The sequence below is a fragment of the Python bivittatus genome, unplaced genomic scaffold (genome assembly GCF_059951505.1).
Source record: "Python bivittatus isolate LINGU-HERP-01145 unplaced genomic scaffold, Pbiv_v1 ctg000980_np1212, whole genome shotgun sequence".
Classification (NCBI taxonomy): Eukaryota; Metazoa; Chordata; class Lepidosauria; order Squamata; family Pythonidae; genus Python; species Python bivittatus.
The window spans coordinates 60960311-60977199 of NW_028277125.1; the positions used below are offsets into that span (position 1 = coordinate 60960311).

Consider the following 16889-nt stretch of genomic DNA (forward strand, 5'->3'; position numbering starts at 1 on the left):
ACAGTATAACAAAATATGCTTCTCAATGAACTTCTTCACTAGAATGGGAAAAGGGAATACAATTGCCCCTTCTAAGGAGGCAGGACTTCACCATTTTACATTTTTTTATGTTCTCCAATCAACTGAAAATTATATTCCCACCTTAGTATTTGGCAATGAAGTAAAAATTGCACTATTGCATTAATGTTTATAAGAATTGTAAAAGTCTTTGAAGTATGCAAGATTTCAAATGCTACAGAAACTGGGAAGACATGATAATTCAGAAAACTTTCTAAACAGACCTTTGATATCCACACTGTAAAACAAAGATGGACTTTTCATGTCTTCAGAGATAATCTTGTGAGTATCATAAAAATATATTTAGAAAAAACTGCATGATATTAAAAAGAACAGGTTACAGTTCTTAACAGAAACTTACTCAGATCCCAGGTCAATGCATAACTCTATCTGCTGTCAAAATAGGCACAACTGTGATGCTAATTAAGAGCTTAGTAGTACATCTGCTCAAGATATTTAAGATATTAAATATTCTAAAATATTCATAGACTTGCAGTAAAAGCCACAATGATGTCTTAATATACATTATGTCACTTGCCACTCAGTGCAGATTCCTATATCTTAAATATCATAATTGTATTAAACAAATGTATTAGCTAAACAAATTGTATTAGCTAAACAAAACCAAGTGAGGCTTTCCTAGCATCTAAAACAGTGGAAATATATGAAAAAGATACAGCAGTGACTGCAGTCAACATCCGTTCTCTGCTGCCAATTATACACACATGCACACCCCCCCCCCAGAGTAGCTTCTGACAACAAACTCAAGATATTTATTGTAGTCATAAAATCTTTTAGCAAAATAACACAAGCACTGTACAAGCACAGAGCCTGGTACATAGAAAACAGGCATGGGAACTTATTTTAGCAACAGTTCAAAGAGACAAATCCCAAGTTCAGAAAGATCTAAAAAGTCCATTTCCATCCCAAGTTCTAAATAATCCAGCAACAGCATATGGAGAAAGTAATGGGTAGGAAATTTGAACATTACTTGCCATAAAGAGCCAGTCACAGAAGACATCTCTTTTATATAGCCCTGACTATCAGCTTGAGTTCCTGTGGCACTCTATGGAAGTGAAAGTTGTATACTGAAGAAACAGAAGAAGAAAAAGTATTGACTTTTGAACAGTGGTGTTGGAGAAGACTCCTGAGAATACTGTGCCATGGATAGCCAAGAAACAAAGAAACAGATCATACAACTAATCAGTGCAGACTTTTCATGTAAGGCAAAATGACCTGGCTCAAATTATAGTATCTTGGACACATTATGTAAAGACCTAGCTCTGGAGCTAGGATAAGTTTATAACACTTGGAAAGGTGGAATGTAATAGAAAAAGAAGATAACCAACAGCCAAGGTGGTTGGTCTCAGTTACAGCAACAATGTATGCTCCACTGGAAGATGTGACAGGACCTCCTGGAGAAAATCTATGTGGTTGCTAAGAGTCAACACTGACATGATAGCACATAATCAACCAGTAAATCAATCAGCTTGACTAATTGGCTGAGTCCCACTTCCTTCTTTCAAGTAGATGGTTTTTGACTTCCTTCACTCTTCCGAATTTGTGATGTGTTTCTGGGCTCAGGATCTTGCCTAGCTCAGGCTCTGGATCAGCTGACTCAACCTACACCTGTGTCACCTCAGGTGCACTCTGTTCAGCTAATTCACAGTTCCTCTCAGACTGGTCAAGCTCTTCAGCTTCTGAATCTGAAGGTTCAGACTGTTCCCTAAGAATGTTCTATCCACATATCAGGATTATGACATTACATTTTATCTGGCAAAGCTTCACCCTTCGTAGACAAACCTTAAATTGAAGTAGCAGTACATAATCAAGAGTGCAATACTGGAAGCTACACTAAAGAGATTAGGAGAAACATGTAACTTACTGTCAGCCCCACTAGATAGACCAGGCCATGAAATCAATGCCACAGGAAGGCTACAACTACTTGATATTGGCTGAAACAGAATCTTGCAAGTCAGATTGTACTGTACCTTTTTCTCTTTCTTATCATCCAGTGAATTAGGGAGGTGTCTGCCTGGCCAGCTTCCAAATTTCTCTTGACATTCTGGACTTAAAAATGTTTCAGCCCCTTTTGCCTAGGCAACAGCTTCTGTATATCTCCATCAAGGTCATTTTCTTTACTCTCTACACTCACATCTCTCATCTAAGGAATACAAATCTAAGATGTTTAGATTTAATAAATACTTGGTGATTATATGTAATTGGAAAATTCTGGTCAGTGACCATAACAAAAAACTAACTACCTATGAGCAGGTAAAGAGTCTATAGTACAGATGAACTGGTTCATCCATTCATATGTAACTCTTTGTTATTTCATGAATCCAAGCTCTATGAATGAAAACATTCCATTAGGAAATGTTGTATGTAAGATGGTAACAACTGATGGGGAAGATCAAATTGTCTTTTGGGGGTGTAACATTCCACCTTCCATGATTCATGATTCTGTAGGCATCTAACTGAAATACTTCAATCTTAAACTCTCCCTGACAAACACTGCACTGGTTACATTAATGTACAAGCCAAACACTCTTCAAATCCATCCCTATATTTGATTTTAGTAGGCTTAGATATGGCAGGTAAAATTCAAAATGCTGGCTGCTACCTTTAAAGCCCTATATGGCTCCTGGCCTGGGTAGGTAAATGACCTCTTTCCCAGAAATTCTGCATGTCAATCCAGACAGCCAAGAAAGCCTATCAGGAGGCACAGCAGACTGGGCACAACAGCTGGCATTCTCTGTGGGAGCTCCCTTCCTTTGGAAAAGCTTGCCCTCTGCTCTCATGATTTTCTGGAAGCTTGTAATAACTTGACTGTTCCAAAGCCTTTGGAGCTGACTAAAGTGGAGCCATCAGCATCAGTTGTAATTATTACTATTATTAGTTTGTAAGCTATTTTTGATATCTGTACATAATCTAGCATCTGGTTGGACTGAGGTGCAGATGAATTGCATAAACAAACAAATAGTATCAGGCCAAAAGCTTCCCTATAAAATATTGGGGGGGGGGGAGGAATAGAATTATCTAAAGCTCTTGACTTCTCTAACATGGGAATACCAGGCCACTTTAAAAAAACCTTAAATTACAGTCTGTCAGATTTATCTTGTCTCTCATTTGCCATATGCAAAATACTGGCTTACACTGGAGGGCTGACTTTTGAACATAACCTGACCATAAGCCAGTTTGGTCTAGTGGTGAAGGCACCAGACTAGAAAGCAGGAGACTAGTCCCTAGTACTAGACTAGTTCTAGTCCCACCTTAGGCATGAAAGCTGGCTGGGCAACTGTGGGCCAGCCATTCTCTCTCAGCCCAACTCACAGGGTTGTTGCTGTGTGGAAAATAGGAGGAGGAAGGAGTATTAGGTATGTTTGCCACCTTGAGTTATTTATAAAAAAATAATAATAAAGGCAGGATTATAAAATGTTGATCTTTTCCTGACTTTAGGGGAAAACTATGATAAGAAAGAAAATAATAAACAGAAAACAGTTATTTTATTCCTCCTTTTCTACCACAGAAGAAAGACTGCAAGTTTTTTTAAAATCTCTCTTTCTCTATCCTGGGCAGCCAAACTGAATGCAGTATTTCTCTCCCGCTGTCTCTTTTACACGATGATGCCGTTTCATTGCTGTATATTCTTAACAGTGTATTGCTAACATGAGATCTACCGGCCTTGAAAAAAGTGTTCAGCTCGGAAAAAGCAGAAGCGTTTGTTCCTTCATACAGATATTACAACTCTACCCAGCAATCCAATCCTTTGGGTCAACATCCAAGCCATACACATGGAAAAAAACAGACACGGCCACAACCTGCATTCATTGGAGGTTGGCTACTAACAAAGGCAAAATGTACACAAGAAGCTGACCTGCGTGTGCCAGTAAGGTGTATTTAAACATGCACGTGCAGCAGGCTTACTGCATTCGGGATGCAAAACGCGAACAGCCGCTTGCTGGCAACTAGGCATTAAAGGCTTCCGCAACCCGCGAGCGGTCGTGCGGATTTTTATAGCTGGTATCCGGAGGCTCCGCTAAACCAAGGCAGAAGCCAAGCTCCGCCTACACCGACGCGGACCTTCTGACGAAGGGGAAGCTCCGCTCCCGGAACTGCGCGCTCTACCTACCTATCTACGCCTGAAAGGCCAGTGTAAATTAAAATCGTCTTACGCCACCGCGTAAGTGGCAAACGGGGGTGGGCGGAGGAGGAGGCGGTCGTTGGTCGAGTACGAGCAGATTCCCCCGCACGGCGGTTCCTCCCCCACAGGAGGCAGCGGCTCCAGACCACGCCGGGACCAGCGTTCCGCCCCCCGCCGCGTCCTCGCCTTTGCTTTCTCTTCCCCGCCGCCTGCCTTTCCGGCTCGCGAGCGCATGCGCATAGCGGAAGGGGCAGCATGGCCACTGGGGCGAAGCGCAGGAAGGCGGACGGGCCTTCAGGGCTTCGGCTGGAAGAGGAGGAGGAGGAGGAGGAGGAGGAGGAGGCAGGCAGTGATGGCCAGGAATCTGACTCGGAGTTGGAGAGTGATGGCGAGGAAGACGAAGAAGAAATCAATGAGGTGAGGTGAGCCCACAGTCTGTCCGCCAGCAGACATGACTTTTGGAGCAACTTCGGGTGCTTCGGAGTTGTCCGCAGCCTCGGGTCCGGGGGGCCTCCAAATGGGCCAGTACCCCAGCTGGGTTGCTGGCCTTGGCTTCAGCCGCTGAGAGGACGCCGCCGTTTCCTTTCTGACAGAGTCTGTCCCCCGCCTGGAAATCCCCCTTCGTTTCCCACCTCCTTAATGTTCGTTCCGAAATACTTCTCGATCTCGTTTCCACTCTCGGAAGTTTCCTCCTCCTTTGGGTTTCATCCCCCAACCCATATGAGTGATAATAACCAAAATGGGAGGCCTCTGAATATATACAAAGTGCATTTCCTTGCTAGCTTTGCCACCAGAATGCAAAACCTAAAGAGCGTCCCCAGTTTGATTCCTTCTAAATATGTTGGACCACAACTCCCATCAGCCAGTGTGGGGTAGACTGTCAGCATGGAGCAGCTTGCATGGGATGTGGCAGTGTGGGTTCCATTTATGGGGGTCGCATTCAAAGTCAATTCAAGAAGGAAAAGAAATTCACAGTGGTTTTGTCTTCAGTTGAGACAAAGAATTTGAGGATTAATATAGGCACAAATTAGTGGGTGTACATGATAAACCATATATCTCAGGTAAGTCTTTAATTTTATGGCTAGATTTTAAAAATTGGTAAAACAATATAGACACTTTTGCACATTATTTCTTCCCTCTTTATTCCTAGGAAGTAAATGTTGAATTTGAAGCACATACAATAACTGATGGTGATAAAAATGGAATTAAAAAATTACTGCAACAGGTATGTATGTTTTGTCTTGTAACACTTGATTTTAGTTTTTGTATTTTAAAATTGTTGTGGTTCTTGACTGAGCTTTAAATGTTCCCAGAACATTGGAGCCATCTGGTAGGCATGTGAAGTTTCGTTTGTCACATTCTGAGAACATTTTAACCATATGACGGTACTATTCTATTATTTCTGGCAGCTTGTTTATTGGGGGGAGGGGAGTATAAAGTTTATAATTTTGAATTCTAATTTGATTTAAAAAGTGCATAGCTGCAGGTAATATTTATTTACCAAGGTTATTTGGAATACTAAATCTCTATGAATAAAGAAAATGAGTACAGAATGGTTAGGTATTATCAAATTGAATTATAAGCAAATTATGCTGAAAGTTATATCATCCTTTGAATACTGGCCTAATGTGAATTCCTGCAAATGAATTTTACAGCTCTCTTTACCTGACCAGTACTAAAAGTGGCTATATCTATCAAATCAGATTTCACAAACAGATTACATTGTATTAAATAAAAGTTTCTTTTCTGCCAGCTATTTCTAAAGGCTCCTATTAATACAGGTGATCTGACCGATATATTGATACAACAAAATCATATTGGAAGTGTTGTCAAGGTAAGGTGTCTTTTCATATTCTCTTAACTTAAACACTGTATTTTCAGGCTAGAATAAGATAGTTTGCACTCTGTACTTATGGTGAATTGGCAATATATAAAGGACTCTTTTTCAAGTATAGCATTTCAGGCTGTAGTATTTGTGGTACATATAGACCGTCTACAGCACACATGCTTAAATTGTAAAGGTTACATGCAAACAATTATTTCTGAATGAATGAATTTTCTTTTTACCTTAACTATAGCAGTACTTAATATTGGAAAAATAATTGTTGATGAACTAAAGAGGCTAGAATTGCATTGCCTTGTAAAAGAAAAAACAACAGCAAACCAAAAACTCCACTTTGTTTCTTTTTCCTAACTGTAATGTCTTACCCTTATTCTAAACAAAGCAAGAGAATAGCTGCAAATAGTTTTTAGTTTATTCAGTTTTATTGCTGTTCAAAAAGAAAAAAAAACACCAGAATGTGCTTGAATACCAGTCACCTCTGAAAGTAAAAAAGGCTGAAACTATTGCTATTCCGCCCTTGTATTCTAAAGATAATAGCATTGTTTGTCAACTGTTAAAATAAAAATAGTAAAATATAAAAATACAACTACATTTACCAAAACAAAAATGGGTTTGCCTCTGAGTTTTTAAAAGCCAAAAAATGATTGCCTTAAAGAGAAAATCTTTTGCATTTAATAATGCAAATGCTTGTTAATAAGCAACCTTTTTAGCAAGCCATGAGAGTCAAAAAGGGAAAGAAATTAACTAAATATCCCTGAATTTAGCTTTGTGGTTCAGTCACACTTCCAGCACCAAAGTGGGTAATTAAGAATATACAGTGGGGCAAAAAAGTATTTAGTCAGCCACCAATTGTGCAAGTTCTTCCACTTAAAAAGATGAGAGAGGCCTGTAATTTTCATCATAGGTATACCTCAACTATGAGAGACAAAATGGGGGGAAAAAATCCAGAAAATCACATTGTCTGATTTTTAAAGAATTTATTTGCAAATCATGGTGGAAAATAAGTATTTGGTCAATATCAAAAGTTCATCTCAATACTTTGTTATATATCCTTTGTTGGCAATGACAGAGGTCAAACGTTTTCTGTAAGTCTTCACAAGGTTTTCACACACTGTTGCTGGTATTTTGGCCCATTCCTCCATGCAGATCTCCTCTAGAGCAGTGATGTTTTGGGGCTGTCACTGGGCAACACGGACTTTCAACTCCCTCCAAAGGTTTTCCATGGGGCTGAGATCTGGAGACTGGCTAGCCACTCCAGGACCTTGAAATGCTTCTTACGAAGCCACTCCTTCGTTGCCCGGGCGGTATGTTTGGGATCATTGTCATGCTGAAAGACCCAGCCACGTTTCATCTTCAGTGCCCTTGCTGATGGAAGGAGGTGTTCACTCAAAATCTCACGATACATGGCCCCATTCATTCTTTCCTTTACACGGATCAGTCGTCCTGGTCCCTTTGCAGAAAAACAGCCCCAAAGCATGATGTTTCCACCCCCATGCTTCACAGTAGGTATGGTGTTCTTTGGATGCAACTCAGCATTCTCTCTCTCCTCCAGACACAACGAGTTGAGCTTAGACCAAAATGTTCTACTTTGGTTTCATCTGACCATATGACATTCTCCCAATCCTCTTCTGGATCATCCAAATGCTCTCTAGCAAACTTCAGATGGGCCTGGACATGTACTGGCTTAAGCAGGGGGACACATCTGGCACTGCAGGATTTGAGTCCCTGGCAGCATAGTGTGTTACTGATGGTAGCCTTTGTTATCAGCTCTCTGCAGGTCATTCACTAGGTCCCCCCATGTGGTTCTGGGATTTTTGCTCACCGTTCTTGTGATCATTTTGACCCCACAGGGTGAGATCTTGTGTGGAGCCCCTGATCGAGGGAGATTATCAGTGGTCTTATATGTCTTCCATTTTCTAATTATTGCTCCCACAGTTGATTTCTTCACACCAAGCTGCTTGCCTATTGCAGATTCAGTCTTCCCAGCCTGGTGCAGGTCTACAATTTTGTTTCTGGTGTCCTTCAACAGCTCTTTGGTCTTGGCCATAGTGGAGTTTGGAGTGTGACTGTTTGAGGTTGTGGACAGGTGTCTTTTATACTGATAACAAGGTCAAACAGGTGCCATTACTACAGGTAACGAGTGGAGGACAGAGGAGCCTCTTAAAGAAGTAGTTACAGGTCTGTGAGAGCCAGACATCTTGCTTGTTTGTAGGTGACCAAATACTTATTTTCCACCATGATTTGCAAATAAATTCTTTAAAAATCAGACAATGTGATTTTCTGGATTTTTTTCCCCCATTTTGTCTCTCATAGTTGAGGTATACCTATGATGAAAATTACAGGCCTCTCTCATTTTTTTAAGTGGGAGAACTTGCACAATTGGTGGCTGACTAAATACTTTTTTGCCCCACTGTACTTTGCAAACCTTAAGGAAAGAGTAGGCTCTTATGGCTATGAAAATATAAACTTTTTTAAAAAGTTATTAAAAATCTGCTGCTGGCCAATAGCCCTAAAAGCCTGTAGTAAAAAGGCAATTGGCTTGACTGCAATCTTGGAAATAGTGACTTTCAGTTGTTTTTCTGGTAACCTGCTGAAAAAAATGTATATGATTAGATTGACTAAAAATTGTAGCATAAAAATGGCAAGTTTAGATTCCTGCCTTCAGGTTGATGAGACTCATATCATGGATTATCTGTGGGTAGTTTTATTCAGGGAACCATAAATTACTGAAGGGCCATCTCCCCAATGTTCATGTTTCTAGGTCCATTTAACTCATAAGGTTAGCTCACTGCTCCCCTTATATACTAGCTCTCTAATATGATATACTAGTTCTAGCATATGGAATTTGAATTTCCCACAGCATTACTGGAATGCTAATGACCAACAAGACAGTTCCAACAACTTCCTGTTACGCTTCTAGACAGTTAGATTTTAGGCAGCGCAGTATCATTTTGCACAGGCCTCCAACTATCGGATAGAACAATGGAGCAAATAGGTTACGATTTTGATGTAGTTGTGTAATTCACTGTTACTAATGAAAAAGATGAAGTTGACCACAGTTGATACAGTATTTCAGAGACTAGATTGAAATGTTCAAGTTCACCGATTTCATGTAATTCAGCAGAAAATTGATGAAAGGGCTGTTTGCACCAACATTTCATTTGTAGTTCTAAGTACAGATTAGTATATAAGTAAGTACAAAGTGATACACAGTAGCTTGAAAAACGTAGACAGTACATACATATTTGTGGGATTTGAGCTGATAATGATTGGTCAGAAAGCGTACCTTTGAGTCTCGACAGCTGTCAATCCAATGTGCAGCTATCATTAAAGAAATTTCAAGGGAATTGAAAATAGAACTGCTAATACAGTTATATAAATATATTATGTAATCAGATTGGAATACTGCGTAAAGTGCAATTGTACTTTTGGTCATCTCAAACATGATACTGTATTGTAAAATCGAAATGATGCAGAAAAATGGCAACTAAATGATTAAGGAACTAGAAGGTTGTATTTGCAGATAATGCTCACATGGAAATTATACAACCGAAGTCCATGTGTTTTGTGTGTCTACTGTGCTTAATAGGACATGCTTCTGAATAATGTGGTTTATTTAATAACAGGAATGTATGTGCTCCACTGCTCCCAAAGCTCCAGGCATTTTCCAACATAAATACATTATCTTACAGTCATTTAATGTTTTTGCTCGAATTGTATGGTTAGTCACAAGTTCCCAGGCATTCATTGATGTGATTAACATTTTAATGCTTTAGTTTGGGATAGCTTACCTTAAAGTTTGCCTTTATCAAAATGATTCTGCTTGAATATTAAGATGGACTTTATTGTGTGTGCTGTAAGGTCAATGAAATTGGCAAGTGCAAAAGAGATGGACTTCATAGTGGTGGTTCCACAGATATGGTACTCTGAATTGACTTGTCCTTGGGCCCTTTAATGCAGGTAGTTAAGCTGGTGTTGAAAACTAAATTCTTCAATGCTGCCTTTTCCAATGAAACTAATTCTGCTTTTTTTTCTACTGATATCTGTACAGTATTAGTCCTTTTATGTTATATTGCTCCGAAAAGCAGCTCATATGCTTTAACTTAAATACAGCTAGCCTTTTTCAGCTTGGTCCTTTTTTAATTTATTGGACTACAAATTCTAATGTCCAGACTGGCAGGGGATTCTGGGAGTTGAAGCATGCCCAGTAGAGAAAGCCATATTGGGAAAAAGTCTTCATAAAAATGTTGAAGAGAACAAGCATCAGCTGTATTTTATTGTTTATTTTCTATTTCATAGCAAACAGAAGTTATAGAAGAAAGTGATGATGAAGATGATGAAGAAGTTTTTGGCTTTATAAGCCTCTTAAACTTAACAGAAAGGAAGGTCAGTAATCATGAGCATATATAAATCAACATAAGCTTAATTTGGCAATGAAATATTGAAATGTTTGATGGTTGTTAGAGTTATTTAAACAACTGTTATACAGGTAGTCCTCATTTAGCAATCACAATCGGGACCAGCAACTTGGCCACTAAGCAAAGTGGTCACTAAATGAGAAATCACGTGACTGCAGCTGTGCTTTCCAGCTGGAAAGAAACAAGACTACTCAATTTCACACCTCCAGCTTTTGTTTGCTTCCTAACCACTCCCCTGCCCTTTGGAATGCTTAAGTGCCTGCTTACTGTCTTATACACATCGAAAGCAATGCAACCACATTGGCAGCCCAGGGCTGGGAGTTGCAGGCACTCTACGCAAACAGCTTACTCTCTTGAAATCCCTTCTTCTCCAATCTCTTGGCGTGTGTGTGTGTGGGGGGGGAGAAAGCAATTGATTTCTGTAGCCAATCTCTCCTTTGCCTGATCCCCCCCCACAGAGCAATTGCATCAACAATGCGATTGCATTGCTTTCTATGTGTAGAAGAGCAAATAGCTTACTGTCTTGCAGTCCCTTCTTCCCTACTCTCTCTGTTCTGCAAAGGAGGGGGAGAAAAAAGCCACAGGTCAGGCACAGGATAAGGCGTACTGACTATAATGGTAATCACGTGACTGAGGGATGCTGCAAAGATTGTAAATGGTCATAAATTGGCCATAAAATTATATTTCAGCACTGTGGTAACTTCGAACGGATGCTGAATGGGTGGTTGGTAAGTGAGGACTACCTGTAACTCGAATCACTCTACCCAAAATTTATGAAGGCACAGCTTCTTCCTTGGGAGTCTGGATAGATTTCAAGGGGTCTTTGAATTTGGATGGGGAAAAAATTACAACTTTATTTTCATATATACTACTATATCACATATCTGATAATTTTTAATATTTTGATAACTATTTGACCATAATTGGTTTCCTTTGTCATATAATCTATGTATGTAATACAATCTATATCTTTATAATATTTATTTTATGTATTTAAATACATTTTTCTGAGAAGGGGTATGCAGACTCAAAGAGGTCTATGACGCAAAAAGGTTAAGAACTCCTGTTGTAAGAATTGAGTGAATAATTTTAAAAGAAATCCTTTCAAATTATTAACAGCACAGCAGTGATTTTCCTACTGTCTAGGAAAAAAATGCCCAGTAGTTTGCTTTTCAAGTTGTCTTATGTAAACAATTATTTTGTAGCACAAAGAAGATCTGTCTTTTGATTCCTAGGGTACTGAATGTGCTGAGCAAATTAAAGAACTGGTCTTAAGTCAGTGTGAAAAGAACTGTGAACAGAATGTGGTTGAGCAGCTGGATAAGCTTTTAAGTGACACCACTAAGCCTGTGGGCTTCCTGCTAAGTGAAAGATTCATTAATGTACCTCCCCAGATTGCTCTGCCCATGCACCAGCAACTACAGTAAGTGCTTCTCCCAAATCATTTTTGAACTGTAATTTTTATCCTTGGATGACCTCTGAAACCTTATTTAAATGGAAATATCTAGAATGGGAGAATAGAGAATAGAGCTAGAGAAATGAGCCCATTTTAATATTGCTGTCTAACATGGCCTTTAATACAAACATATTGTGAATAAATTATTTTATTTAATTGCGGAGATACTTTGTAAGGGACATAAATGCTACTTAATATTTAGCAGCAGTATACTGCAGGCAAACAACTGAATTTTGTAATTTTCAGAGTTGAAGTAGTAGCTAGAGAATACATTAAAACAATCACGTTTTCTTCTCAACATTAAAACGATACTGTAGTGGTTGCAGTTTGTGGGTTGAGGGCTGGATATAACAGAAGTGCTTTGTCCTTAATCTTTAATGTCATTAACATGCTTATTTCTAGGAAAGAACTAGCTGAAGCTCAGCGTACAAACAAACCTTGTGGCAAATGCTACTTCTACCTTCTGATTAGCAAAACTTATACTAATAAGAAGAATGCTAAAAAAAAAGGAAGTGGTACCCACCAGAAAGAGGAGCTAATGTTTTCAAATGCTGAAGAAGAATTTTTCTATGAGGTAAAACTATTGTTTAGTTCAATTTCCTGAGTGCTTTTGATTTACTTACTTACTTTATTACACTTATACACTGCCTGACTGCCAGCAACTCTGGGCAGTTTTGTGGATTTAAGCTTTTTATTTCTAATGTGAAAATCACTATTGATTATAGACTATAAATTGTTTAGCACACACAACTGCCATAATGATAACCACATATATAATTTGACAGCTTACCCTCAAGTCCTGTGTCCTTGTTTTGTGGATTACTGCTATAGATCTAGCTAGGAAGCATCTGCCTTGAATAGAAAAGTTGTGGGATTGGTCTCTGGAGTTGGACTCTCCACTGTTTCAGCTCTGAAACAACTGCTTGATCTTATGCTTGGCTAACAGAGGAATGGTACTTTATGTTGTTCTTGCTGCCATGACTATTCATATATACTGATTTCAGTGGAGGCACTTCCAAGTCGTCTTTTAAGTAGGAATTTTCAGTTACAGCTGGTTTTCATTAAAAGTCTTGTTTGGTACTTAGAGAACACAAAATTATATACTTTCTTCCTCTTTGGGAAATAATCTGAATCAGTTTTGTTTTGTTTTTTTAATAGCAATCACTGCTGAAATTCAGTTATTCAGTAGAAGACGACAGTGACTCATGTTTGGGAGGCAGATGGTCTTTTGAAGATGTACCTATGAAGCCTTTACGAACAGTGATAGTAATCCCTGCTGACAGGATGAGTGTCATCATGGAGAAGCTCAAAGAATATCTTTCTGTCTAGACCACTTTCTATGCAAACTATATTGTGAAGTCATCCTTTAAGACTTTGACAACTGAGTCATAAATGAATATTTTTTAAAACTAATTTGCATCCTTTCAAGATTTCCTTCATATTGTAAAATGTCAGCTATACATCTACAACATCTTTATATGCCATGAGTTGTCATTTAAAAATGTGTAATCAGAAGTTTCAAATAATTGTCAGTATTTATTTGCTGCGTACTTTTCTAGTTGGCTCTTGTGTGCTGAATATGATACTGTCTTCATTTGTTCAATTATGATAGACAGAAATCTCTCATGCGTCTAGTTGTAATAAGTGGTGTTTCACCATACATTATACATAGAAAAGAAACATACAGGTGGTCCTCATTTAACGACCACTTGTTCAGTGACCATTTGAACCTACAACAGCATTGAACAAGTGGTAATTACAATTGGTCCTCGTACTTATAGCTGTCGCTGTGTCCTGCAGTCACATGATCGTGATTTGCAACCTTCTCTGCTGGCTTCCAACAAGCAAGTTAATGGGGAAGCTGGCAGGAAGTCGCAAGTCACAGTCACAGGAGGTCCTCACTTAACAACTTGCATGGTCATCGCTTAATGGCGGCAAGTGGGACTGCTGGAACTGCAGCCCAGTCACATGTTTTTTGATTTAAAACCATGTTGCTTAGCAACAGAGTTTCCAGTCCCGATTAGCATCATTAAATGAGGACTACCTGTACTAATAGAGTTTGCAGTATGAAACTTATTGAATAATGCATCATTATTCAGTTGAAATTTCTAGTTCTGTATCATATATTCTGTCTTGATTTTCTGTTCCTTTTCTGTTTCTGAAATGGTTGATAAATGATTGATTGTTTAATGCAGAACAGTCTTATTTTCACTAGCAGGCAAATTACTGAAATAGTATTAATTGAATGTATTTGATTAGGTGCCACCCAACCCATAGTGACTCTGGGCAGCTCACAGTATGGCAAAGAAAATAAAATGCAATATAATTCAAAAAGACAAAACCAACAAAAACAAATATGATAGTACTGAAGTGCCAGCTCTGCAAATCTGTTAAGAAATAGAATAAACAAAAACAATGCATATTTTAAGATTCTCATTCCTCCTCCTCCTCCTCCTCCTCCTCATTATTATTATTATTATTATTATTATTATTATTATTTATTGCTTTATCTCATTCCAAAAAATGCTTAAGAATGTTAAAAGAGCCATGCTGGATTGTGCCAGCATTTTCTGTCACACAATGGTTATCTGAATGTATTTGACACGCTCACAAATCTGGACTGGGTAGCAAGAGCCCCCTTCCACTATCACTTCCCATTAACAAGGGTTTAACACATGCTGTCTAAGATTCAGGAGTTAGTAAAAACTAGCTCCTGAATCAAGTTAATATCTACTGATTGTCTGAAAATGATCCTGTCCAGTCCCCTTTGGAAATCATCCAAATTGGCTGCCAGTACTACAATTGTTGTCAACAAATTCCTCAGTTTGCATTTCCTTTTGTTCTTAAATCTCCCTGCATTTAATTTCAATGGATGACATCAAGTTCTAACACTATGAGAGACAAAAATTTTTTGCTCATCATGTTATCTATGTCATATGTGAATTGATTCCAAAAGGAAATGTACACACAAGTTTACACTCTTAAGCCTATCTACAAAATAGGATGCTTCAACTACTTCTTCTCCTTGTAGAGAGTAGTGATAGTAGACTTTCTTCAGGTGCTGCAAGCTACAAATTAAATATAAAATAGTTCTTGCCAAAAGCATATTCTGCAAAATCTATAAAGCTTTACTGCAGTGTTTCCCTGCTGTGGCAATTTCCAGGTGTATGGACTTAAAATCCCAGAATTTCAGTTAGCATGCCATTGATAAGAATCCTGGGAATTGAAGTCCATACACCTGAAAGTTGTCAAGATTGAGAAACAACTGCTTTAGTGTATGCCTTACTGGCACTCAGGGAAACTAAGAGTTTTTTCTTACTTCAATGGATCCTGGATAGGAATATCCTACTGTCACATAGAACCTATTCTTTCTGAAATGCTCACGAAGATTACTAGGCTATATACAGGTGCATATAAAGCCCACTGTGTGGATAAATATAATAGGAGACATGGATGTTTGATCTGCAGGCATATCCCTGGAATTACTGGACTTGGTGTTTCATCTCTAAAAAGTACCATGGATTTTGTTTCTTTAATCTTACAGTTGCATAGGTTCTGTGTGTCAAAGCAGGTTTTTTGGTTTAAGAACAATCTGTTGGCTTATTTTATTAAGAGTACGTGTTCTGGTTTTAAACAACAAAACAGGCAAACTAAGTTGCAAGCTCATTTTAAAATTTCTAATAAAGATTTTACCCTTTAATTCCCTGTTTCAAAAAATAAATGTATTTTAATAAAAATTCATTTGGTTATACAGAAAAGCATCTCTAATCAGCTATACTGAGCTGCAAGTAAGCCATTTTATAGAAATAGTCCCATCTACTAAATTTATAATGAAAATCTATATGACCATAGTCTGTCTCTGCAAGGCTGTGTTAAATGATGAATCAGGTTCCAGTGCTAGCAATAAGTATTACCATATTTTCCGTTAATAAGACGCCCCCATGTATAAGACGATCCCCACTTTTCCAACCCAAAATTAAGAAATCAATATTTTAAAGATAAAGCAGAACACATTTTTATTTAGTAATTAGGTAACATTTACATGATACACTCAGTGGGAGGAGGTCCAAACTGTCTCTCTGCAGCTCTGTTTCCATGCTCTTTTGCATAACTGATTACATTCAGTTTGAATTTTGCAGAGTAAGGCATTCGCTTATTTATTTTTTTATTTTCTGACATCTTTATGGGCTCAGAATGCTCTGACATTACCGGTTCCTGTCGCACCTGCGCACTGCCTACACGCTCTCCACCTCCAACGAGATGTGTTCCAATTGGTTTGTTCAGCATCAGCTGACGTCAGTTACATAAGGCTCGTGATTGGAGGAAGCCTGTTTGCAGAGACAAAGTATGGGCAGTTTCGCAACCGCGCGATTCTCTCCTCAGCTTACTTCCTTGTATAAGATGACCTTCAATTTTTAGTGTAATGATTTTAGAAAAAAGTATCATCTTATACATGGAAAAATACGGTACTTAAAATAATATTTTGTCTAACGTGGCATCTGACTGGGAGAAGACTGGGAATATGGCTTGGGTTCAAACACCTCTTCCCCTTATTGTGAATGAACAAATCCCTTGGGAAAAATTAATCCAGTATGGATTTGTTTACTAAAGACTACTATAGCCTGAGTCATAGTAACATATACGTAGGTAGTTGCTTTTCCTAAAAAGTATCTGATGGCTGAGCATGTGGATTGGGTGCACAAAGCCCCAGAAAAACAAGCCCAATAATTCCTGGTAGATCCTGATCTGAAATCCCAAAGATCTATCTAGTAGGGGGGCAAAAATAGTGAAGTAGTTGGACCAATAGTCTGAGTAATTATAAAGCAGCTTTCTGTGTTTCTCTTGACTAAAATGAATGTTTACGGACACCCTGAAAGCTTTGTATTTATGAAAACAAGCTCCACTGGCATCTAAAATGGTGATAACCTCAGCTCCTTACCCATTTTTCTCAGGCAGAAAATTGTTGAATGC

The 16889-nt window shown here is 38.6% G+C and overlaps 2 protein-coding genes across 6 annotated transcripts in view; one reads left to right on the forward strand and one right to left on the reverse strand.

Moving 5' to 3' along the window:
* The window catches only part of UROS (uroporphyrinogen III synthase), a 29795-nt gene extending 25469 nt beyond the window's left edge, over positions 1-4326 (reverse strand). The window contains exons 1-2 of one of the 5 annotated variants that reach the window (XM_088132231.1): positions 4190-4305; positions 1053-1145 (exon numbers count right to left, since the gene is read on the reverse strand). In XM_088132231.1, the coding sequence (XP_087988357.1) occupies positions 1053-1055 (3 nt within the window). In that variant the 5' untranslated portion in view covers positions 1056-1145; positions 4190-4305. Of the gene's footprint in view, positions 1-1052; positions 1146-3934; positions 4165-4189 lie in introns of those variants that run through there. The other 4 variants (XM_088132230.1, XM_007434100.4, XM_025170444.2 and 1 more) reach the window with 4 other exon arrangements.
* A 74-nt stretch (positions 4327-4400) lies between these two features.
* On the forward strand, positions 4401-14244 carry BCCIP (BRCA2 and CDKN1A interacting protein). Its single transcript, XM_088132228.1, has 7 exons — positions 4401-4618; positions 5352-5426; positions 5955-6035; positions 10344-10430; positions 11698-11885; positions 12321-12492; positions 13077-14244. Exons 1-7 carry the CDS (start codon positions 4457-4459, stop codon positions 13245-13247), a joined length of 936 nt encoding a protein of 311 aa, XP_087988354.1. The 5' UTR covers positions 4401-4456; the 3' UTR covers positions 13248-14244.
* Positions 14245-16889: the final 2645 nt, after the last annotated feature.

What these genes read in the sequence shown, in the direction of transcription:
- BCCIP (XM_088132228.1), top strand. Translation starts at nt 4,457, where the DNA reads ATGGCCACTGGGGCGAAGCGCAGGAAGGCGGACGGGCCTTCAGGGCTT. An exon ending in ATATTGGAAGTGTTGTCAAG is followed by an intron (nt 6,036 to 10,343) that starts GTAAGGTGTCTT and finishes TCTATTTCATAG; the next exon opens with CAAACAGAAGTTATAGAAGA. An exon ending in AAGAAGAATTTTTCTATGAG is followed by an intron (nt 12,493 to 13,076) that starts GTAAAACTATTG and finishes TTTTTTTAATAG; the next exon opens with CAATCACTGCTGAAATTCAG.